The sequence below is a fragment of the Rhea pennata genome, chromosome 8 (genome assembly GCF_028389875.1).
Source record: "Rhea pennata isolate bPtePen1 chromosome 8, bPtePen1.pri, whole genome shotgun sequence".
Taxonomy (NCBI): Eukaryota; Metazoa; Chordata; class Aves; order Rheiformes; family Rheidae; genus Rhea; species Rhea pennata.
In genome coordinates, this window is record NC_084670.1 from 18926538 (window position 1) to 18944877 (window position 18340).

General features: G+C 41.5%; 1 protein-coding gene across 1 annotated transcript in view; it reads right to left on the reverse strand.

Moving 5' to 3' along the window:
• TGFBR3 (transforming growth factor beta receptor 3) overlaps window positions 1-18340 on the reverse strand; it is a 126598-nt gene that overhangs the window by 73477 nt on the left and 34781 nt on the right. The window contains exon 3 of the mRNA XM_062581355.1: window positions 2064-2248. Within this exon, the coding sequence (XP_062437339.1) occupies window positions 2064-2248 (185 nt within the window). The remainder of the gene's footprint in view (window positions 1-2063; window positions 2249-18340) is intronic.

An 18340-nucleotide genomic window follows, 5' to 3' on the forward strand; every position in this document is an offset into this window, starting at 1 on the left:
GCTGGGAGATGGGAGAAGGCGGCTAGGGGCTAAGGCTAACAAATTATAGTCTATGCTCTACACTTTGGTATACAACAGAAGTACACAGAAGAGACAGATTCGGACAAATCGCTTAACATAAGCAAGTTAGACGAGGCACAAAAGGCCTTCTGCTAGACAGCAACTATTTTTATCTAAAGCCCAATATTTGCATCTTCTATCATTCTGTGAGGATGATGAGTCAGTGGTGGCACAGGCTGCAGCCTTGCGCACACACGACTCCAGCGCACGTTGTGTGCGCACAACTGCAGGAACAGGACCATTAAGTAAATAGCGTTAGGAGCATCATAAGAGAGTGGAATTTGGTTTAATGTGAATTTGAGCTGGGCATTTGATTGATTTTGGCCTCTCTGGAGGTACAAACGCCAACTGAAGCTGGCTTTCCCCCCACCCCCAGACATCCTTTGGTATTAGACTGTTGCAAGCACACACTGCAGCATGTCCCCGGCAAGGGCACTGTCAGGTCTCTGCTCTTGTGCCCATTTTCACAAAACTTGTGACTACCTTTGGAGACCAATCCCTCATATCAAATTTGTCTCAGACCTGGCAATGTATTTATAAGTTCCTGGGGGGATGGGAGAGGTACTCTCTCTCTCACACACACAAACACAGACACCCCCCACAAAGCCTGTTTAGTTTTCATAGGAAGCTATGAAATTACTGAATTTCATAGCTGAAATTCTGAAAAAAGGAAGAACATATTCCAATTGCAACATTTTTTTTCATGCCCAGAGAACTGGCTGTACCTAAATTTTTGCAGGCATTAACAGTACAATCATCAGGCTGATAATCCAATGCCTTGCAAACTCTAGAACGACATTAAAAAAAAAAAAAATCATTCCAAGCACCACAAAGAAGTAAGTGTAATTTTTTTATTCCTTCCATGACAGTTAAACTGAAGCAGATCTGACATTTTTGATTAAGGGCAGCCAATGACACGCCTACTAAAAAGAAAATAAATAACCTTTTCATTCACACTGGACTTTTCAGACAGCGTAAATACAGAAAACATACACAGCAGCTGAAGTTCCACGGATGCATACAATACACATTCAGCTGAACACACCACAAACCAACAAGGCTGCTATTGAAGTCAATGGAAAGGCTTCCATTACGGCCACGAGCAACTGCCTGTATTTAAAACATATCAAAAGACTCCTCTTGGAAGTTCTTTCAACACAGATTTAGACCCTCTGTTTCTAAGCTTCATCCTGCTGGATCATCATCTTTCTTCTCTCATTACAAATTCTGCTAATTAAGTACACACACACTGCTCTCACAGGAAGCAGCACTGCAGATTTATTTTGTATAATAATGTACATACAAGGACTAAGCAACTCAGCTGTCATGACATGTGATGTTTTCTTTCTACTTGGGCTCCCTATTTTGCTCTGTTTTCAGAGTAAACAACAATACTGCACAAGTTAACATCAAAAATTTTCTTCTTGCGCTGTCGCTTTCAGAGCAACTAAAGCTCTTGCCAATCCCTCTGAGTGCAACACACATAAATAAATAATTGGACTGTGCTTAAGAACTACCATAGTCAGCAACACTTGCTTTCTGAACTGCATTCCCCCACAGCAAAGAATTAAGGATGTATTGCAGAGGTAAAAGAATCTGAACTTAAATATTTGTTTATAGTGGTCATGGCAGGGATTCAAAGGTATTCATGTTAATTTACAACACATTTAGGTAAACGATCTGGCTTTGAGGAGAGTCTATTCTGTAAAAGCCTCTTGTAGATCTAAATCTGTTTCTTATTTCCTTCATCCACCCCACCACCCTACAGCATATTTCATGGTTGTGAAAGGTGACGGGGAGAATGACTGGGTATGGAAATGGTTTACTCCTATGACATGCAAAGCATGGGTGAACAGTACCCAATGCAAATTGCACATGCTTCTTTGTAATCTTTCTGTTCACAGTTCAGAAGTAACTTTATTCAGCAAATTACAGTAGAACAATCCCATTTGCAGGCACACTAGTAGTCAGGGATCTGGAAGAAAAGTAATTTCCCCTTTTACCTCACTTTCATGATGGCCAAGACCTTCCTCTGGATTTCTGAGATTGAGGATGTGCACCTCTTGTGGCAGGCCTGTCGTGCCTCGGCTTGCACAGCCGGATAAGACTGTAAAACTCTCCAATAAGGCATGGACTGGGTGCGAATTATTAACAGGCGATAAGACACACTCGCTTCTAGGCACAGGACCTGCAGAGGAAGTCACAGATACCCATTGTTCAGTGAAAAGAACAAAATATTAATTACACTTGTCAAACTATAATCACCTTTTGGTCATAAAATCAATGAGAACACAGAGACTTCATGTTCCTTATCCACATTATGAAGTTTACTCCTATTTCCATTTCAAGTTTTCCTATGTGTGGTAGATCATTAATTCATTTATTTCTGAAAGTCTTAATCAAAAGTATGTACTCCAGAACTGATATAGTCTCGCCTTTACCCAGGAGAAAATGAAGGATTAAAAAATAGTAATAATACCACCCAAAGAAAAAAAGAACAGAGCAGTGAGCGTAGTGGGAGAAATTGGTTATTCTTAGACCTGGCTTATTTATGTCAAACACTGTTATCTCCAAACACTGAAAAATGCAACTATGTATATACATAACAATGAAAAGTTAATCTCTAGTATAAAGTAATTACATTAGGAAGGATTTGGAAGAGTTGGATTTGTTGCTTTGGAAGCAGTGCTGATTTATAGAGAACATTGTTCCAATACATTGCACAAAACAGCAGACATTTATCACACGATAAAATGAAATGTTTGTTTACTGAGTCTATTTTGTGTCTGACAGCAATTATCTACACTGATAACAGATATCTAGTCCAAAACAGAGTGTACGCCCTTTCAAATAACCACCACAGCATGATATAGTGCCATACTCGTATGCAGTATGTGAGACAGTGTGATGTGATACAGCAAGATAGCACAAGAGCTGAAGCATACGAAGCAGTTTACATTTAAAGTATATCTCAGGAAATTAAAGAAAGACAAATATTTACAAAAAGCAGTCTTGCTTTTCCAAAATGGTTCAAACCCACCCCTGACAGGACCAGATACAGTATGTTTTTGATTCAGAAGGTCACAGGAGAAAGTCAGTTGACTTAAACTCTGCTTGCCCCAAAGTCAGGCAGATAAGTACCAGACCCAGATGAACTCCAGTTCAGAGGCAGCGATATATAAAAGATGGACACAACCTAGAAATATGATTTTTCTGGTTAGTATACATTTGCAATTAAAAAGAAAATGCTTCTCTTGGAAAAAAGTTCAAAATGAAAGAAAATCCTGAAACGATCAAACAGCAGAGCTCTGTCGGTCAGGTTTGTAAGGTCTGCATCCAACTGCTGTAACGCTAGCGATCATTTCATTGGGTCTGCTTATGTTTACTTATCATAGTGGCGCTGACCTACACTTTGCTGGTTGCAAAGACAACGCAGAGTTACCAGCTGGCCATTCAGAAGTCCAAAAGCCCATCCTAAAACAGGCTTTATCTGGAAAAGGCAAAGCCGCTGAGGACAGTCAGATGTTGGCAGTGCCTTGCCCTGGGGCAGGGGCAGCTGCTGGAAGCCAGGGGCACCGAGGACACCACCGCCAGCTCCCAGGGAACAGGCGGATTTGCAAAAGGCACCGCTGGGGGCACAGACGACACACGCCTGTGCCAGGGGCGCGGGGATAAACAAACCTCCCGCTCTGCTGCCTGGTTTGGTAGCTGCACTGAGCACCAGCTTGGGAGTCCTGCGGTTTATTTACTTCTTAAGAATATCGATATGAAATACGACTGCCCAAGCAGTGACACTCAATTTGATTAAAAACAAACATTTTTTTTTAACGCTGCCCTGACACGTTGTCCGTAACGGCCTCCCACACCACCCCTCCGCAAGGCAGTCCGCTCGACTTGCGAAATGAAAACACTCCTCAGCAGAGCAGCAGCTCCCGCCCCGGAGAGCCGCGTGCGGCCGAGCTTATCTGCGCGAGGAAGGGCAGCGCGGGGCATGCCCACGCCGCCGCGCTGGCCGCGGGCCAGGCCTGCTGCCGGAGCCGCGCGCCGCCACCAGCCCCAGCAGGGCTCAGGCCAGCGCGGCGCCACGACTGCCAGAGCGGGGCTGGCGCGCACCCAGGCAGCCGGGGCACGGCCCAGGCAGCCGGGGCACGGCCCAGGCAGCCGGGGCACGGCCCGGTCCGGCCTCGCCTCCCGCCTGGCTCCCTTCTCTCCTCCCCGAGGAGCCCCGCTCCCGCGCAGCGCCATCACACGTGTGCTTTACGCACCGCTTTTATTTGATTCACTGTGACCCCTGTCAGCTCTGTGCACCCTCTGCCTCCGAACAGAGCCGTTCTGAGTCACTCGGCATAAGAAACCAACGTTTTGGGGGAGGGAGCAAGAAGGGGAGTTACTTCTTTTGGAAGAGCTGCTTTAATTGCAGAGCGGAGTTTGGCCTCAGCACTGATTGAGATAACAGCCCTCAATACCCGAGCCGCAGAGCGGAACAGCCACGGGAGGTTATTTCCACTGCACTCACACTCCACGCGCACCGAAGGACGTGTGCCGGGGCGAGTTAGAGAGGCTCGCTCCAGCTGCTGCAGCTCTCCGAGGTTTTGCCCAGACGCTCGGGCAGGCAAGACCTGCCTCTGCATTACGCTTCCTAGGAAATCCCAGGAGTTTCAGGAACATTATTTCTCCTACGGGTGCTTGCAGTACCAAATGAAAACCTTGGTGCACAGAGGTTTGCATATTTGTCCAACCACTAAATTGAGCTTTAGTGCCACGAGGAGCATAAACATGCTTATGTAGAGCTAGTGCCAACTTAAAGAAAAACTTGCTTCAGTATCACAAGGTCCACTGACACTCAGGACGTGACACAAGCCAGGTCTTTCTGCCACCTCCTCCCTGTTTTGGCTCCATTTTATTCTACACAGCTTCTTACACAACCCACACCCCAGGTCTGTCTGAGCTATTCGTTAAACACTCATTAACAGTGTTTTTTTCCAGCACTACCGACTGCACCCACAGCTCTCGCCCCGGGTGCTGCTCCGGGGTACCTGCACTCCAGCGCGGGCACCGCGAGCTCGCCTTCCTCCCGATTAAGGGCTCCCGCCTCCTTGGCTCCCTCGCAGGCTCATCCTGTTGCTTATCTTCCTCCCCTCCTGTCTCCTCCTCCTGACTAGAAAGCCAGCTACTTCCTCTCTGTAGTTCATATCCTACAAAGTGCGTACTTACAACTCTGAAAAAGCAGACGAAGCCCTTTCTACGACACCACCGACCCGACCGTTTATCCCCTCAGCACAGCCGCTCGCACCCGAACGTGGCCGCGAAACCTCGGCGCTGTCCCGCCCGGGCCGGGCCGGGCCGTGCTGCGCCGCTGCCCCGCCGCGCGCGCGCCAGCACCCGTCTCCCCAGCCGCCCGGCGCAGGCCCGCCGACGGCTCTTGCCGCCGCCTGCACCTGCCCCGCTGGCGCCCTGCTCCAGTTCGGCACGATCCCGGCCTGGCGTCCAGTTCACTCATCCGGATCACCTCACCACCTTCCCACCGGCGCGGGTGCTCTCTTGCTCCTTGTGCCTATCAAACTGGCACTCGGAGTGGAAAAGCACGGCTCAGATCTTCAGCCTCCAGTTTATGTACCCTGGTGTGGCTTCAGGCCTCTGGAATGCAGTCCTTTCTCTGCCGAAAACCCAAACACACGCGCACACAGTCATTATTTGGCTTTGGCTCAGCTATCACTGCTTTGGACTATGTATTCATTTAACCTCGTTAGCAAATCCTGGATCTTACTGCAATTAATTGCTTAATGCCTGTAAAGCCTTTTGCAGATGGAAAGCAGGTCAGGTATATAACCACCAATTAATATATGTTCTCCTATGTGTGTTCTATGATGGTAAATTTAGAGAGAATTCAGAATTTCAGAGAACAGTTCAGTATTAAACTGTTTTCCACCTCCAGTTAACAGGAGTATTTTTAAAGAAATCTTAATGTAAATCCAGTCTTGCTTGATACAAACATCTGGAATGTATTCAGTACAATTTCAGCATTCTCATTTCCATGCAACTAATGAGTTCTGTTGCAATAAAGAAGTAGAAATAGAGGAGAGATGGGAAGCAACAGAATACCACAACCCAAGACCGACTCACAAATATGAGGGATTTTATTCAAATAATATAAGCTAATATACTTTCTGATCTATTCTATGGGGGTTTCTACAGTGCGGTCAACTGAAAAGTGTGGCCATCTCCTGCAAATCGCCTGAATCTGCACTGCGGGTTGGGCAGCGCGTTAGCCTGGCTCCCAGATGCCGTGCAAGAGGCTACAAAGCCCGCTGAGGGGATACAACACTCCTCAGAAGGACAGATTTATTCTAAGTGTTTTTTGAATGAGGGAATGACACAAATCTAGTCATTTTACATAATAAAGACAAAAATATTTAAAATCTAGACTTAAGAGACACCAGGGATCTCTATACTGTCAGGTATGAAGTAATATTAATTACTGTATCAGCACTGCAGATCATCGTAGGATTCATCACTTCCAACACTTGAAAAGCAAGTCTTGGAGAGGGCTAACTATCAAAGCGGAGATTTCACAACGTCCAAATGAGAGGCCTTCAGAAAAGTTCTTCTGGAGAAGGTTAATTTAAGGACATTTCTTTTTATGCTACTCAGTGACAATCATGGTTGGAGCTAGGAAAAAAAAAGAAAAAAAGGAACAAGATCCCCAAACATACCTTGGTATGACAACAGGGGCTCTAGAAAACAAGAGAAGTCATTTTCTCATGAACTGAAAACCTTAAGCAGATTTAGTAAAACTTCTTCCTACAATCTGCATAAGTGTATGGGCAAAGGGCCACTACCCTACAGGGAAGAACTGTTACCACCCGTTTAACCTCCTTCACATCAAGGGTTTCTCACTTATATCAAAAAAAACTATGCCCATAGATACAGGCAAAGAAGAATCTACAAAGAAAAGCTATGCTTGTCATTCAAAGAGAAAATATATATCATTTTTACTTATTTATTATGGGCCATGACTAAATTCCTTTCTTTGCTCTCCTTCACAAAAGACCACTTGGGAGGCCAAATCCCTGGTTATTCAAATACTCAGATGGATATTAGAGGAGTTCCTCCACCATTAATGCAAAGAGCAGTTTTGGCTACAGATGACCATGACCAAAGCACTTCACAGTCTTAAGACAGAAGACCTTAGGTAAGACATTCCTACTCAGGATCATTCATTTTGGCAAGCAGCCTTAAGACCTGAGACACAGAAAAAGACAGGACAAGATTATAGCAAATATCATGGCTCTTTTGTAGTAACAGGCAGCAGCACAGAGGAAACTGCAGTGTTTTCCACTGTGGAAGTGAAGAAGCATTTCCACCGCTGTCACCATCACCAAGGAGCTGGACTGTGCAAAACTTTTTCTGGATGATGTGATTTTCATCTGCAAATAAATGTGACCTCCAGAAGTAAAACACATAGGAGAGAAGGAAGATGTTAGAGAGATTTGTCTATTGGACATTCGTACTGGTAAACAGGCAAAAACAAGGTAAGAGATAACTGTCCGAAGTGTGTTTTATGTTTTATTTGTATAAATCTACTGCTGAATTACTGTTGTGTCTTCCAGACTATTTGGACAGGGAGCGGAACAGGACAATATGGTTTTATTGTTCTATACAACTTACAGGAGCGATTCTAATGACACATAGCTCACATACATTCAAATCAAAAGTACTGCCTACTCAGGAAAGGTATTTTACTTTTCCTAAGGCTCTTAAACACTGTTTACTACTTAGCCTTAGGAGGAACCCCTAGCTATCTAAATGCAGTCCTTTTGGATACTACCAATATACAACAGAAAATACTCTACTTCATAACAAAACCAGCCTGATTTACCCTGAGAAGCTATGGCTTTTGGAGATTTTTGCTTGTAAAAATCAATGTTATACACAGATAACAAAGAAACCTCAGTAAATGGGTAAGCAGATAAGAAAAGAAATTAGAGGAAACAAACAGGAAGAAGGTGATAAGGAATATGTAGCTGTAAGAGTAAGGAGTGTAAAAATAATCTAAACTTCCTCCATCACTTGCCACACACAGCCTCATCTTCTCTTGTGAATTCAACATTGATGTGTTTCCATACCACAAGCACATGTGTTGAGGAGTGAGGAATCACTACCAAACTCACCATTATCCCCAAAAGCTTTCAGCGAAACTAGAAGAATACAGTACATTCAAGTAACAACTCACTAATAGCAAGTAGAGAAGACTTCCATCACTAATACAAATACGATTTCTTAACCCAACAAATGAGCTCTCTTTGAAGATTTGAGAGAATACTGACAATAAAAGCTGCAATATTTCCGCTGCCTTACATTATAAATCTCCTTACAAGGCATTTACACTCAGTTGTCTGAGGAGTAAAAGTGGAAGGAACTGACATAAGATTTACACCAAGAGTTACTGTTTTCAAAGTAGTGAGTGGAAGCAATAGGAGGAACAACAGGAGGATAGTGATGACAATTTCTGAAAGGAAGAAAAGAATCAAATTGTAGCATTAGCTTACTGAGTGTACTTACATATTTTAGATTACAAACTGCATAAAACTGTAATTATAGTTAATTTTAATGCTATATATTACTAATTATATTAGATGAGGCATATCTATGCTCACTTCAATAACAAGTACCAATGCTCATATTAATTTTTCATTCCCAGATGGGGAACACTACTAAAATTCTGTATTTATATGAAAACTACAAGATTTTTACAGACTCAGCAATAACAGAGTGATACCGCTGCTAATCTGCCATCGCTTCGATAAGGAAGAAAACCAGAAAGAAAGAAATTTTAGTATTTTTGAATGTCACACTTTTCTGCTTTAGTATAGTCTGATATTCATCGGCAACAACAAGGACTGTAGACTTTTTCTGATAAAAAAGTCACTCCAAAAACATTAGCAAGTATCAATGAATATAGAGCAGATTATACTTTAGCTGAAGTCAACAGAAAAACACTTGTGAACTTCTCCAGAAGCAGAACTGAAATTGAGTGAAGGCCTTCATTCATTCATTTGTGAAAGCCTAAGTTACTGGCTGCATTTTTTTTTTAAGCAAGAAGGGACAGAAGGGACAAAAATACCAAGAGGGTACATTAAAAAAAAAAAAAAAAAAGAGAGAGAGAGAGAGAGAGAGAGAGAGTGCACGCACGAGCAACAGAAGCATCAGACTGGAAAAACTAACACAGTATAGCTAGATAGGTTTCCCTTTACACTCTTAACTTCCGGGGATGTTTTTTTGTGTGTTTTTTTGTTTGTTTGTTTGTTTGTTTTTAACTGCCACTTCTAGCACAGGATTCTGATCAGCAGGAAACGTGCATTTTTCGTTGTGGTACTTTTGACCGAATGAGCACAGGGGCAAGGGGGAGAGATTTAAAGTTATAGGAGAAAATATTCATGCATATAGATTAATTTTGGCAATTTTGAAAATAAATGAATAAATCTCAAAACAGATTAGTAGAGGGATCCAAAATATTTCATACTCCAAATCTACTTGAAATGCAAGAACTATTAAATTTAATGGGAAGAAAAACAAATCTCCAAGACATATTCAACACAGATGGCAAGATTTAGCTGTAGAAGAAGTTAAAACATGCAAGTTATATTAATATAAGAACATCCGCTCATGCAAAAACACATCAGAAGATCCTCAGCCCAATACTCTCAGCCCACTAATCAGCAGCCCCAGTGCATCACACCATTCCTGCTTTATTTCCCTCTTTCTCCAAGAAAAAATCCTACCTTCTGGAATCATTTATTAACCTGCATACCTCACCTTTACACGGGCTTTTAGTATTAATGCTCACTTGTATGTCCTCTCAGCCCACAATCATCACCTCCAATTAACTCTCATTCCACTGTAATAGACTCCATCCAAGCATATTCCACATGCTAAACAAATAATTCTGCCACTCCAATATATCACAATATCAAATTAAGTTTACCCTAATCTGCAATGTATTTTGATGCTTTATTTTTTTGCAGTCTTTCTAGATACTTTGTGTTATACATAGCAAAGCCTATTTAGCATCTCCCACCTGCCCATTTCAGAATTATTCAGATCTACAGATGCTGTGTCCCATACTCTTTCCGGGTTGTGGTTATGCATGGTACAAATGCCTGTAGCTGGTCATTCCTTCTAGGCACAAGGATCGTGTATGCCTCTCTGGAGAGCGTCTTGCAAAAGTGCTATTACCACTGCTCCTAGCCAGTAGTAAAAATATGAGGTTTATCTTATCTGTTGCAGCAGAGGTGGATCTGACATCATGTGTTGCCTATACAGATCTCATTTTTGCAAGAATTGATGCAAGTTAAATTACAAATCATGACTGAGACATTTCAACTTTAACATGGAAAAGTTAATAATCAAATTAAATTCATCTTCTGTTACAATGCACTGCTACTTATAAAAAGGATCAAATAATACTGAAAGTATTTTATGGAAAAAATGACATTGATGTCAAATTTTGTCATTTTTAATAACGACAGAAATCAAAGTAATGTATTATGCAACAAAACTCAATTCAGTATCTGAGAAAGCAAGGCAAGGCTAGTCAATGTAAATCACAGTCAGGCTCTCATTGAGTAAAATGAACTTCAGTTTAGACATCTATTAAACTAATTAAACAAAAAAAAGGCAATGAATGAAAAATCAGTTTGGTTTAACATCTGCTAAGCACAATTTTATGACATTACTAGGCATAAGGCATAATCTTAGAAAACAAACATCTGTACCTGGAAAACAAAGAAGTCTTTCAAAACAGATGTCCTGTATCCCTCTGCAAAAGAACTACATTTTATGTAACCCCTGCTGCACTTATTTATGACCAAAAACACCATCAGAGTTCTAATCTCTTTTCTTTGAGTTTTGCAGCAACATGCTGTTTATAGGCACTTTTCTCCAGTATTTTTCCATGTCTGAAACGTGCGCACACTCTCTCCTTCCCTCTTCCATCTCTTTTCCCAAGTGAGTGTTTGGAAAACACTCCAACACAAGAGCATCTTTTTGTCTGTATAAACAGAACAGCATGAATGCATTGGCTTTTATTTAAGTAATCTCAGAAAGCACAACTTTCCTTTTCCACGTCAGTGACCTGAGACAAAGTAGTCAACCTGTGTTTCAGAAAGGGTTGCTGAGTTTTTCCCCTTGTTATCCTCAAATAGTGGAAAAGAGACAAGCTTCCAGCAACTGGCCTGAAATTCAAATGTAGCTGATCCTCTTGCATAAGTCTCAATCTCCAAGAAGTACCTATCCTTTTTTAAACAATATCCAACTTTAACCAGATTCAATGTTCCACCCTGGAAGTGGTTGTATTTCAGAACTGCCTGAATTTAATCACAGACACACATCAAAACCGTAAAAGACGAGGAATTCTTCCAGCTAACAAGCAGTACCTAAAACAGGCTATAGTAATGGCTATACCTTAACAGCCTTCATGGAAGAGCCAAATGTCATGTTTAGCTTTCATCACTGTTAGTGAATCAAGTTGTCTTCAGAACCGTGACTGTACAAGGAGGAAGAAATGAGCAAACAGAACTATTTCTAACATTCTTTGCTCATTATTCAAACAACATTTAAGCTTTTTATTGTGGAAGTCTCTCTTCCCCAGAGATAGCCCATAAATTGTCTCAGATTTATCCCTCTTTACTGTAGAAGGAATAGGAAGTTGCATGGAAACAATGAATGGAAGTGCACTTTTTAATCAGACAACAGCAGGAAGTGTTCTGCTTCGTTTACATTAGAATTCCATATTGGGCCAAAAGGAAAAAAACTATAAAAAATTAAATGCCTGCTTAGAGCAAAAATAACTTACACATTTCAAATCAATTGTATTTTTAATAAATCTGTATTAAAATTCCTTAAAGCATCCTACCCACGCTACCACTGTTATTTTACTGCTGAAAAGCAAGTCATAATAAACTTTTGGTAAGTTAAAGATAACACAGAAGGAAATTCCAGACTTTATAAAATCAGTTGCTTGAGGAGAAGAGAGAGCGCCTTAATTTACTTTCATGATCAGTTGCACAGGAATTCATATACCAGTAAACAGCATGCATACAAACACACATGTAAACATAGACCAGATATCAGCACATTTGCTTATCTCAGAGCTGTATTCTGACACTTTCTTAGCAAAACACTCCCTATTTAAATTGCAAATGTATATCTCAGTTCTTCATATGCTTTTGAAAGTGCTGATACAAGTTCTAATAATATTGGTTGCCTAAAGGGCAATATTATACAGTGAAAGGAGTCTATTCAAAATCTTTTCTAATGGCTAATGAGAATAACTTAAAGACCACAGAAATGAAAGGTGTCTCATGTTAACCAATTCAGTGTATACACCAACCACAGATTCAATTGCTACCTTTCCAATTCAATGATATTTTATAATTGCTGCTACTGAAACTATTAAGCAGAGAGATATTTAACAAACAACTCTGAACTGTTACAGTATTATGTACTTTTACAAACCACTAACACCTCTTCCTCTAACTCATGGCACTTGCATCTTTTTTTGATAGGCCGTCTAAACTTCAAAAAGTTTAGACAAAGGCTACACAAAAGTGTAATCATACAAGTTTTCCTGGTACATGCCCGCTCAGCTTCACTAGCGCTTGTCATTCACTACACCTAAATACAAAGGGCTCTTCTTTCAATAAAATGTCTTGAGTTTATCTGTGGCAACTGGATTATTGGCAGGTTGCTCCTTGATCATCAGAGATGAGATTGTGAATTTTGGCTGTTGGCACATACGGATGCAGGTACATCTGGAGAGAGATGATTTCCTTTCAGACATATCTTTTCAACAGCCATAGGGATGGGGAGTATGTGACAGTGCAGCTTTCAGCTCAACAGCAACTTGTGTGCAATCTTCTCCAGTTTTAACTCCTTCACTACCTGGAGGCATATGGAAGACTATGTTTATGCCTAATACATTTCCTTTTCAGAAGATCAGACTAGCAGTCGCCATCTCTAGTCTGTGGCCAGGACTGACGCATGCTGACCCTGCTCTAAAATCACAAGAGAGCAGCTGGAGGGAATTTTGTCCTTTTTGTTCCTCGGACTTGTTTGTCAGGACATACAGGTACTTTTCTCAAGTAGGAAACTTCAGCAAGCCCTCTCCTCCCTAAGCTAGCTAACAATTAAGAACCACTTATTATATTAAAAATAGGAAACATTTTACTTAGTGCTGCATGTCAGCAAGATCTGATAAACATGCCTGCAGCTATAGAGACAGAAGGAGAGTAGCAGGCTTTGAAACACAGCTCATTCTTACTCCTCTAGCCAGCAACGGACAACTGAGCCTATATTTCCTATGTTCTAAGGTGCAAAGAGATTGAAAAAGCTTATCAATTACTGAGCACCTTTGTAAAATGACGAAGCCTTGCTCTGTTTCTCAGGTTCCTTGTTGCAGATGGCAATTGCTTGTCTCAAAGCCAACTGCTGATAAAAACATATGGAAATCACAGAATGATTGAGGTTGGAAGAGACTTCTGGAGATCATCTAGCTCACCCCCCCCACCCCAAGTAGGATCACCTAAAACACATTGCTCAGGATCATGTCCAGGTGAGCTTTGAGTATCTCCAGAGAAGGAGACTCCACAACCTCTCTGGGCAACCTGTGCCAGTGTCCTGACCCTCAGAGGAAAGAAGTTTTTCCTCATGTTCAGGTAGAACTGCCTGTGTTTCCATTTGTGCCCATTGCCTCTTGTCCTGTCACTTGGCACCACTGAAAAGAGTCCAGCCCCATCCTCTTGACACCCCTCCCGCCAAGGTATTTGTAGACATTGATAAGATCTCCCCTCAGTCTTCTCTTCTCCAGGCTGAACAGGCCCAGCTCTCGCAGCCGTTCCTCATAGGGCAGATGCTCCTGTTCCCTAATAATCTTCGTAGCCCTACGCTGGACTCTCCCCAGTAGTTCCATGTCTCTTTAAAAACCTGAAAAATCTGTTCTTACATTACTCAGTGCCACCAAATGAGGATACAGTGAGTTCAAACAGGCTTGTGGGAAGACTGTCCATAACTTAGAGTAGCAATGCTTTTCTAATTAAAAATAACAAGATTACAAGTTCAGCTGAAAGCTGAATTCCTGCAACTGACCCTTTAAGGATAAGTTCAGTGTCACACTGCACAAACCTTGAAAACTGATCTGTATCAAGAGCTTAAGCAAAACAAATCCTCCCCTCTTTGTAATAAAGTTGTCTTAGAAAAAAATGACAGCAAAAATTACTGCTCTTCCCCACCACTGAACTCAGTTATAACAGAGGCTGACCATAGGTAGTTAAGGTTAGCAAATAAATCACTCTTAGAACATGCTCTGCTTCAGTTTTTCTCTCCAGAGTTGTGAATTCAGTTTTATTTCCTGGTTTGTTTTTATATAGGAAGGAGTCTGTGCCTACATTTGTATAAGGTTCTGTACTCAAAGGAGAGCAGGAAATAACAGATGATCCACCCCAGCGCTGAGAACTGCTTATCAAGTCCCTGCTCTGTCCTGAGCTTGCAGATGGCATCACACTGGAGGGGGAACATAGTGTCCATGCCTTCCTATTTCAAAGCTAAAAAGCTAAATGCTGACAAATGTTTTTCCAACTTCCACACTTCAGACACAAGCTGGCCAGACTGAGTCAGCGCCATTTTATTCTAGTAGAAAGAGTTCAAGCCACAATTGAGTCTCCCACAAAGACTCCAAAGATAACAGAGCAGCAGTCCTAGAGCTGTGGTCTACAGGTCACTGATGGCTCAGAAGCCTATGTAAGTGGTCTGTGCAATTGCATCTTCTTCATACCATTTTTAATTGAAGTTTGATGGTTAAGGTGGTCTTTGCAATATTCTGCAAGTTGACTTCCCAGTATTCCAAAAATGCTGGAAACCAGCCAACTGGGGCATGCAGCTAGATATTGCTGTAGAAGATGAACACAACCCCTCACACTTCTGAGTAATAATAAACAGAAGTTAACTCGGACAGTCTTGTTATTAACAGCAATAAGAACAAAGTAAGCAAAAAGGTACAATATTTTGTGAATTCTACATAAGTTTGTGTTATATTACGGAATAGGAATTAGCATAATATCTAGCAGGCCATGGAAAGCCCAAATACTGACTTTTATATCATGTATTCTTCAACAAATTTTTGGACGGTAACTTGAAGAAAAAAGACTCAACTACATTCACAAAACAATCACGCAAAGTCACTTGTTAATCTGGCTAAAAAAAAAAGTCTTCTCTCAAAGCCATAGTACACTAAAATCCAAAAATACAGGGAAAATTTAAAGTAAAGTAAATTCACACAGATACAGTGAGGTGAGTAGCTGACCTAATTTATGCTTTTGGAAACATTTATTTTCACTTTTTCCATATGTGCTAGTTATTCCTCAAAAAATCTCTATAATAGTGGCAACTTTGTTCAAAATAATAATGAAAAAATTTTCCACCACCTTTAGCTTTCCAGTCCCATAGTAAGTTATACATTATACTATAAATCCCATGCATATTTGATTAACTTAAGCTAAATAATAAGCTTAAATAATGTGTTAATACAGGTCTGCTGGTATCTGACTATGCTTTTGTAAACAGAGTATCAAAGGACATCCTGTAAAATAAGATAAAAAAAAAAAAAAAGAAGAGTTTCCTAAGGTCCACATGCTAGCATCCTTAAAACATGATTTAAAATGCTTATTACCATAAATGATATTCAATTCCCTGCTACAGGACAAGGTCAGCTACAAATGACTTTAACTCTCATGGCAGGCAAATAATTGCAAAAGTGAAAAGCAAGGCTTACTGAAATTTACAGTTGCATTTTCTATTTAAAACAGAAGCATCATTAAAGCTAAGATACAAATTGTCTCTAAGTTACCATAATAGTCCTTACCCATGCAGTTTACTATCGTGAGCTAATCCCAATAGACATCATTTAAGACCATCTGACCACAATCCCATGTGGTAGCCCATACAGTCCAGCAAAATCATGAACACTCCAAAAGTCAACAACTAGCAAAAATTACTTGCAATTTGAGAGCTAATTTTACTAGAAGGATCCCAGAAATACAGTCTGGCTTTAGGTCAATGTATTCAAAAGTATGCAAGACAGCAAATGCAAGAAGTACTCTTAGATGGCTGTCCCTCACACAACCTTAATAGTGGAAGACAGTGAACTCAGTTTTATACGTGCTCTCTGTAATTATAATCTTTCCTTTACATCTGCTGTGCTACTCTCAAATTGTTCTTGAGATTCAAAAATTCTAGATCTGCCTTTGAAATGTACAGAAGACAGCCACTAGACTAAACCTAACTGTGTCTCCAAAAACATCAACATTTCTTCAGGCCCTAGATACAACAGTGCATGTCCCCCATGCATTTGGGACAGTGCGGATAGACAAGGGGGAAACTGCAGCAGCTCGGCTGTGTGCCAGGGTGAATCCAGAGATTAAGGCAGCAGCTGGGCCCTGTGACTTGGCACACAGACATTACTTGCACCTTGCTAGGAAACGTAAGCCCAGGTGCAGCCTCTACAAACCAGGCACACTGGCTGGCACACGACAGTGCTGCGCCTGCTGTCTCGGGGCACGACAAGGGAGAAAGGCTCTGCGTTTTACATGCAAAGGATGCAGCTCTAACGGCACATGACTGCGGGGATGGGCTTAAATGAGCGAGTTCATACAAGGGCAGACATGACAGATCTGTACATACTCTGCTAATTCTGTAGGAAGGGGGATAAAGAAAACCACTGAAACCTAATACTGCAGGTTTTCGAGACAAGATGAATCATCCGCCTTCTCACCACAGCCAAAAGCTGAGTGTCTCATTCCCTCCACCTCTTCTCCTTCCCACCAACACCTCCCAGCTACCTTATGCCTATTTTGACACCCATGAGATCCACTTTCCCCAGGAGCTGATTCAACTCACTAACACAGCACAAAACTAACCAGCAATGAAGAGACTAAGTAGGTTTCCATTGGGCTTTCACATTCTCACTGAATGTGAGAAGAAGGAAGGCCTGAAGAGTGCCAGGGCTGGCTCCCTCCATGGCAGGGGGCTAACCTGTACCACTGGGCCAGAAGAAACAGATCTGACCCCTTTTGGGCAGCAGGGAGCTGTTAGACTTGAGTGCGCTCATAAAACCACAGCCTGAATACAGAACAACCTTCCTAGAAAGATTTTGTTTATTTTAGAGAAGCTCCTGACTGTGTAGATATATTTTCCTCTTCATCCATGACCAGCACAACAGTGACACAAAACACGAGTTTCAAAAGCCCCCTCATGCATTTTCATTTTGCAGTTTCAGCTGACCACGTGACACTCGGCCTGCCTACCACATCTCACATTATTTCCTTCACATCCCTTCAGTTTACCGTACACACTATTTGTTCAGTACCTTTGCACAGGTATCATGGACATTTTGGGATACAACTAGGAATTTACTTAGGGAAAAAGATGAAGTGGTTGAGTATTGCAGTTACAGGCACATACACATCCGGGTCAGCCGTACTGTGGTCTCAGCGAAAGGCAGAGCCCCTCAGCTTTAACTCTGTTTTCCTGCCCTTGAGATCAGTTTGCTCAAGATTAACATACACATGTGTTGAAAACAGCAACTGATATAAATGGAGATAGCTTTATGACACTCCTAGTCCCTTGCAAATCTGACTTGCACATTTTTGACTAAATCATTTTGCAGTGGAGAGAATACAACGAACACAGCTTAGCAACTGCCTTGATTACTAAACAGGCTTCATACAATACAGTAGTAAGTTCTGTATTAATACATATGCTCCATAGCCATTTGGCCAATACATTAACAAAAAATTTAGCAGAAATGAGAACAACCAATCACACTTAAGCTACAGGAAGGGATTTGTTCCACTTTTGAAGAGCCCACAGGAGACTGTTGTTCCTAAACATTAAAACTTTACATCAAGTTGTTTCATTTACTTTACTTAGCAGTACCAAACTCACCATTTACAATGGCAGGACATTGCAATCATGACACAAGATGCCTTAGACTTGCTTCCAACCAGCTTTCCTATAACCCACCATGAATACTTCAGAAGAAGGCAAGGCTGGGGCTAACCCCTTATTAAGTGATAAGCAAACTGCAGCACATTTCAGGACATCCCTCCTCTTCATTTTCCATTTTAAGTTCCTGGAAACCAAAAGGACGCAAGTTTACAGCTATGCTGCAAGTATTGTCTTAGCTGCAGAAGCATCAGACCTGAGTGTGAGGAATCTGGTGTTTGGA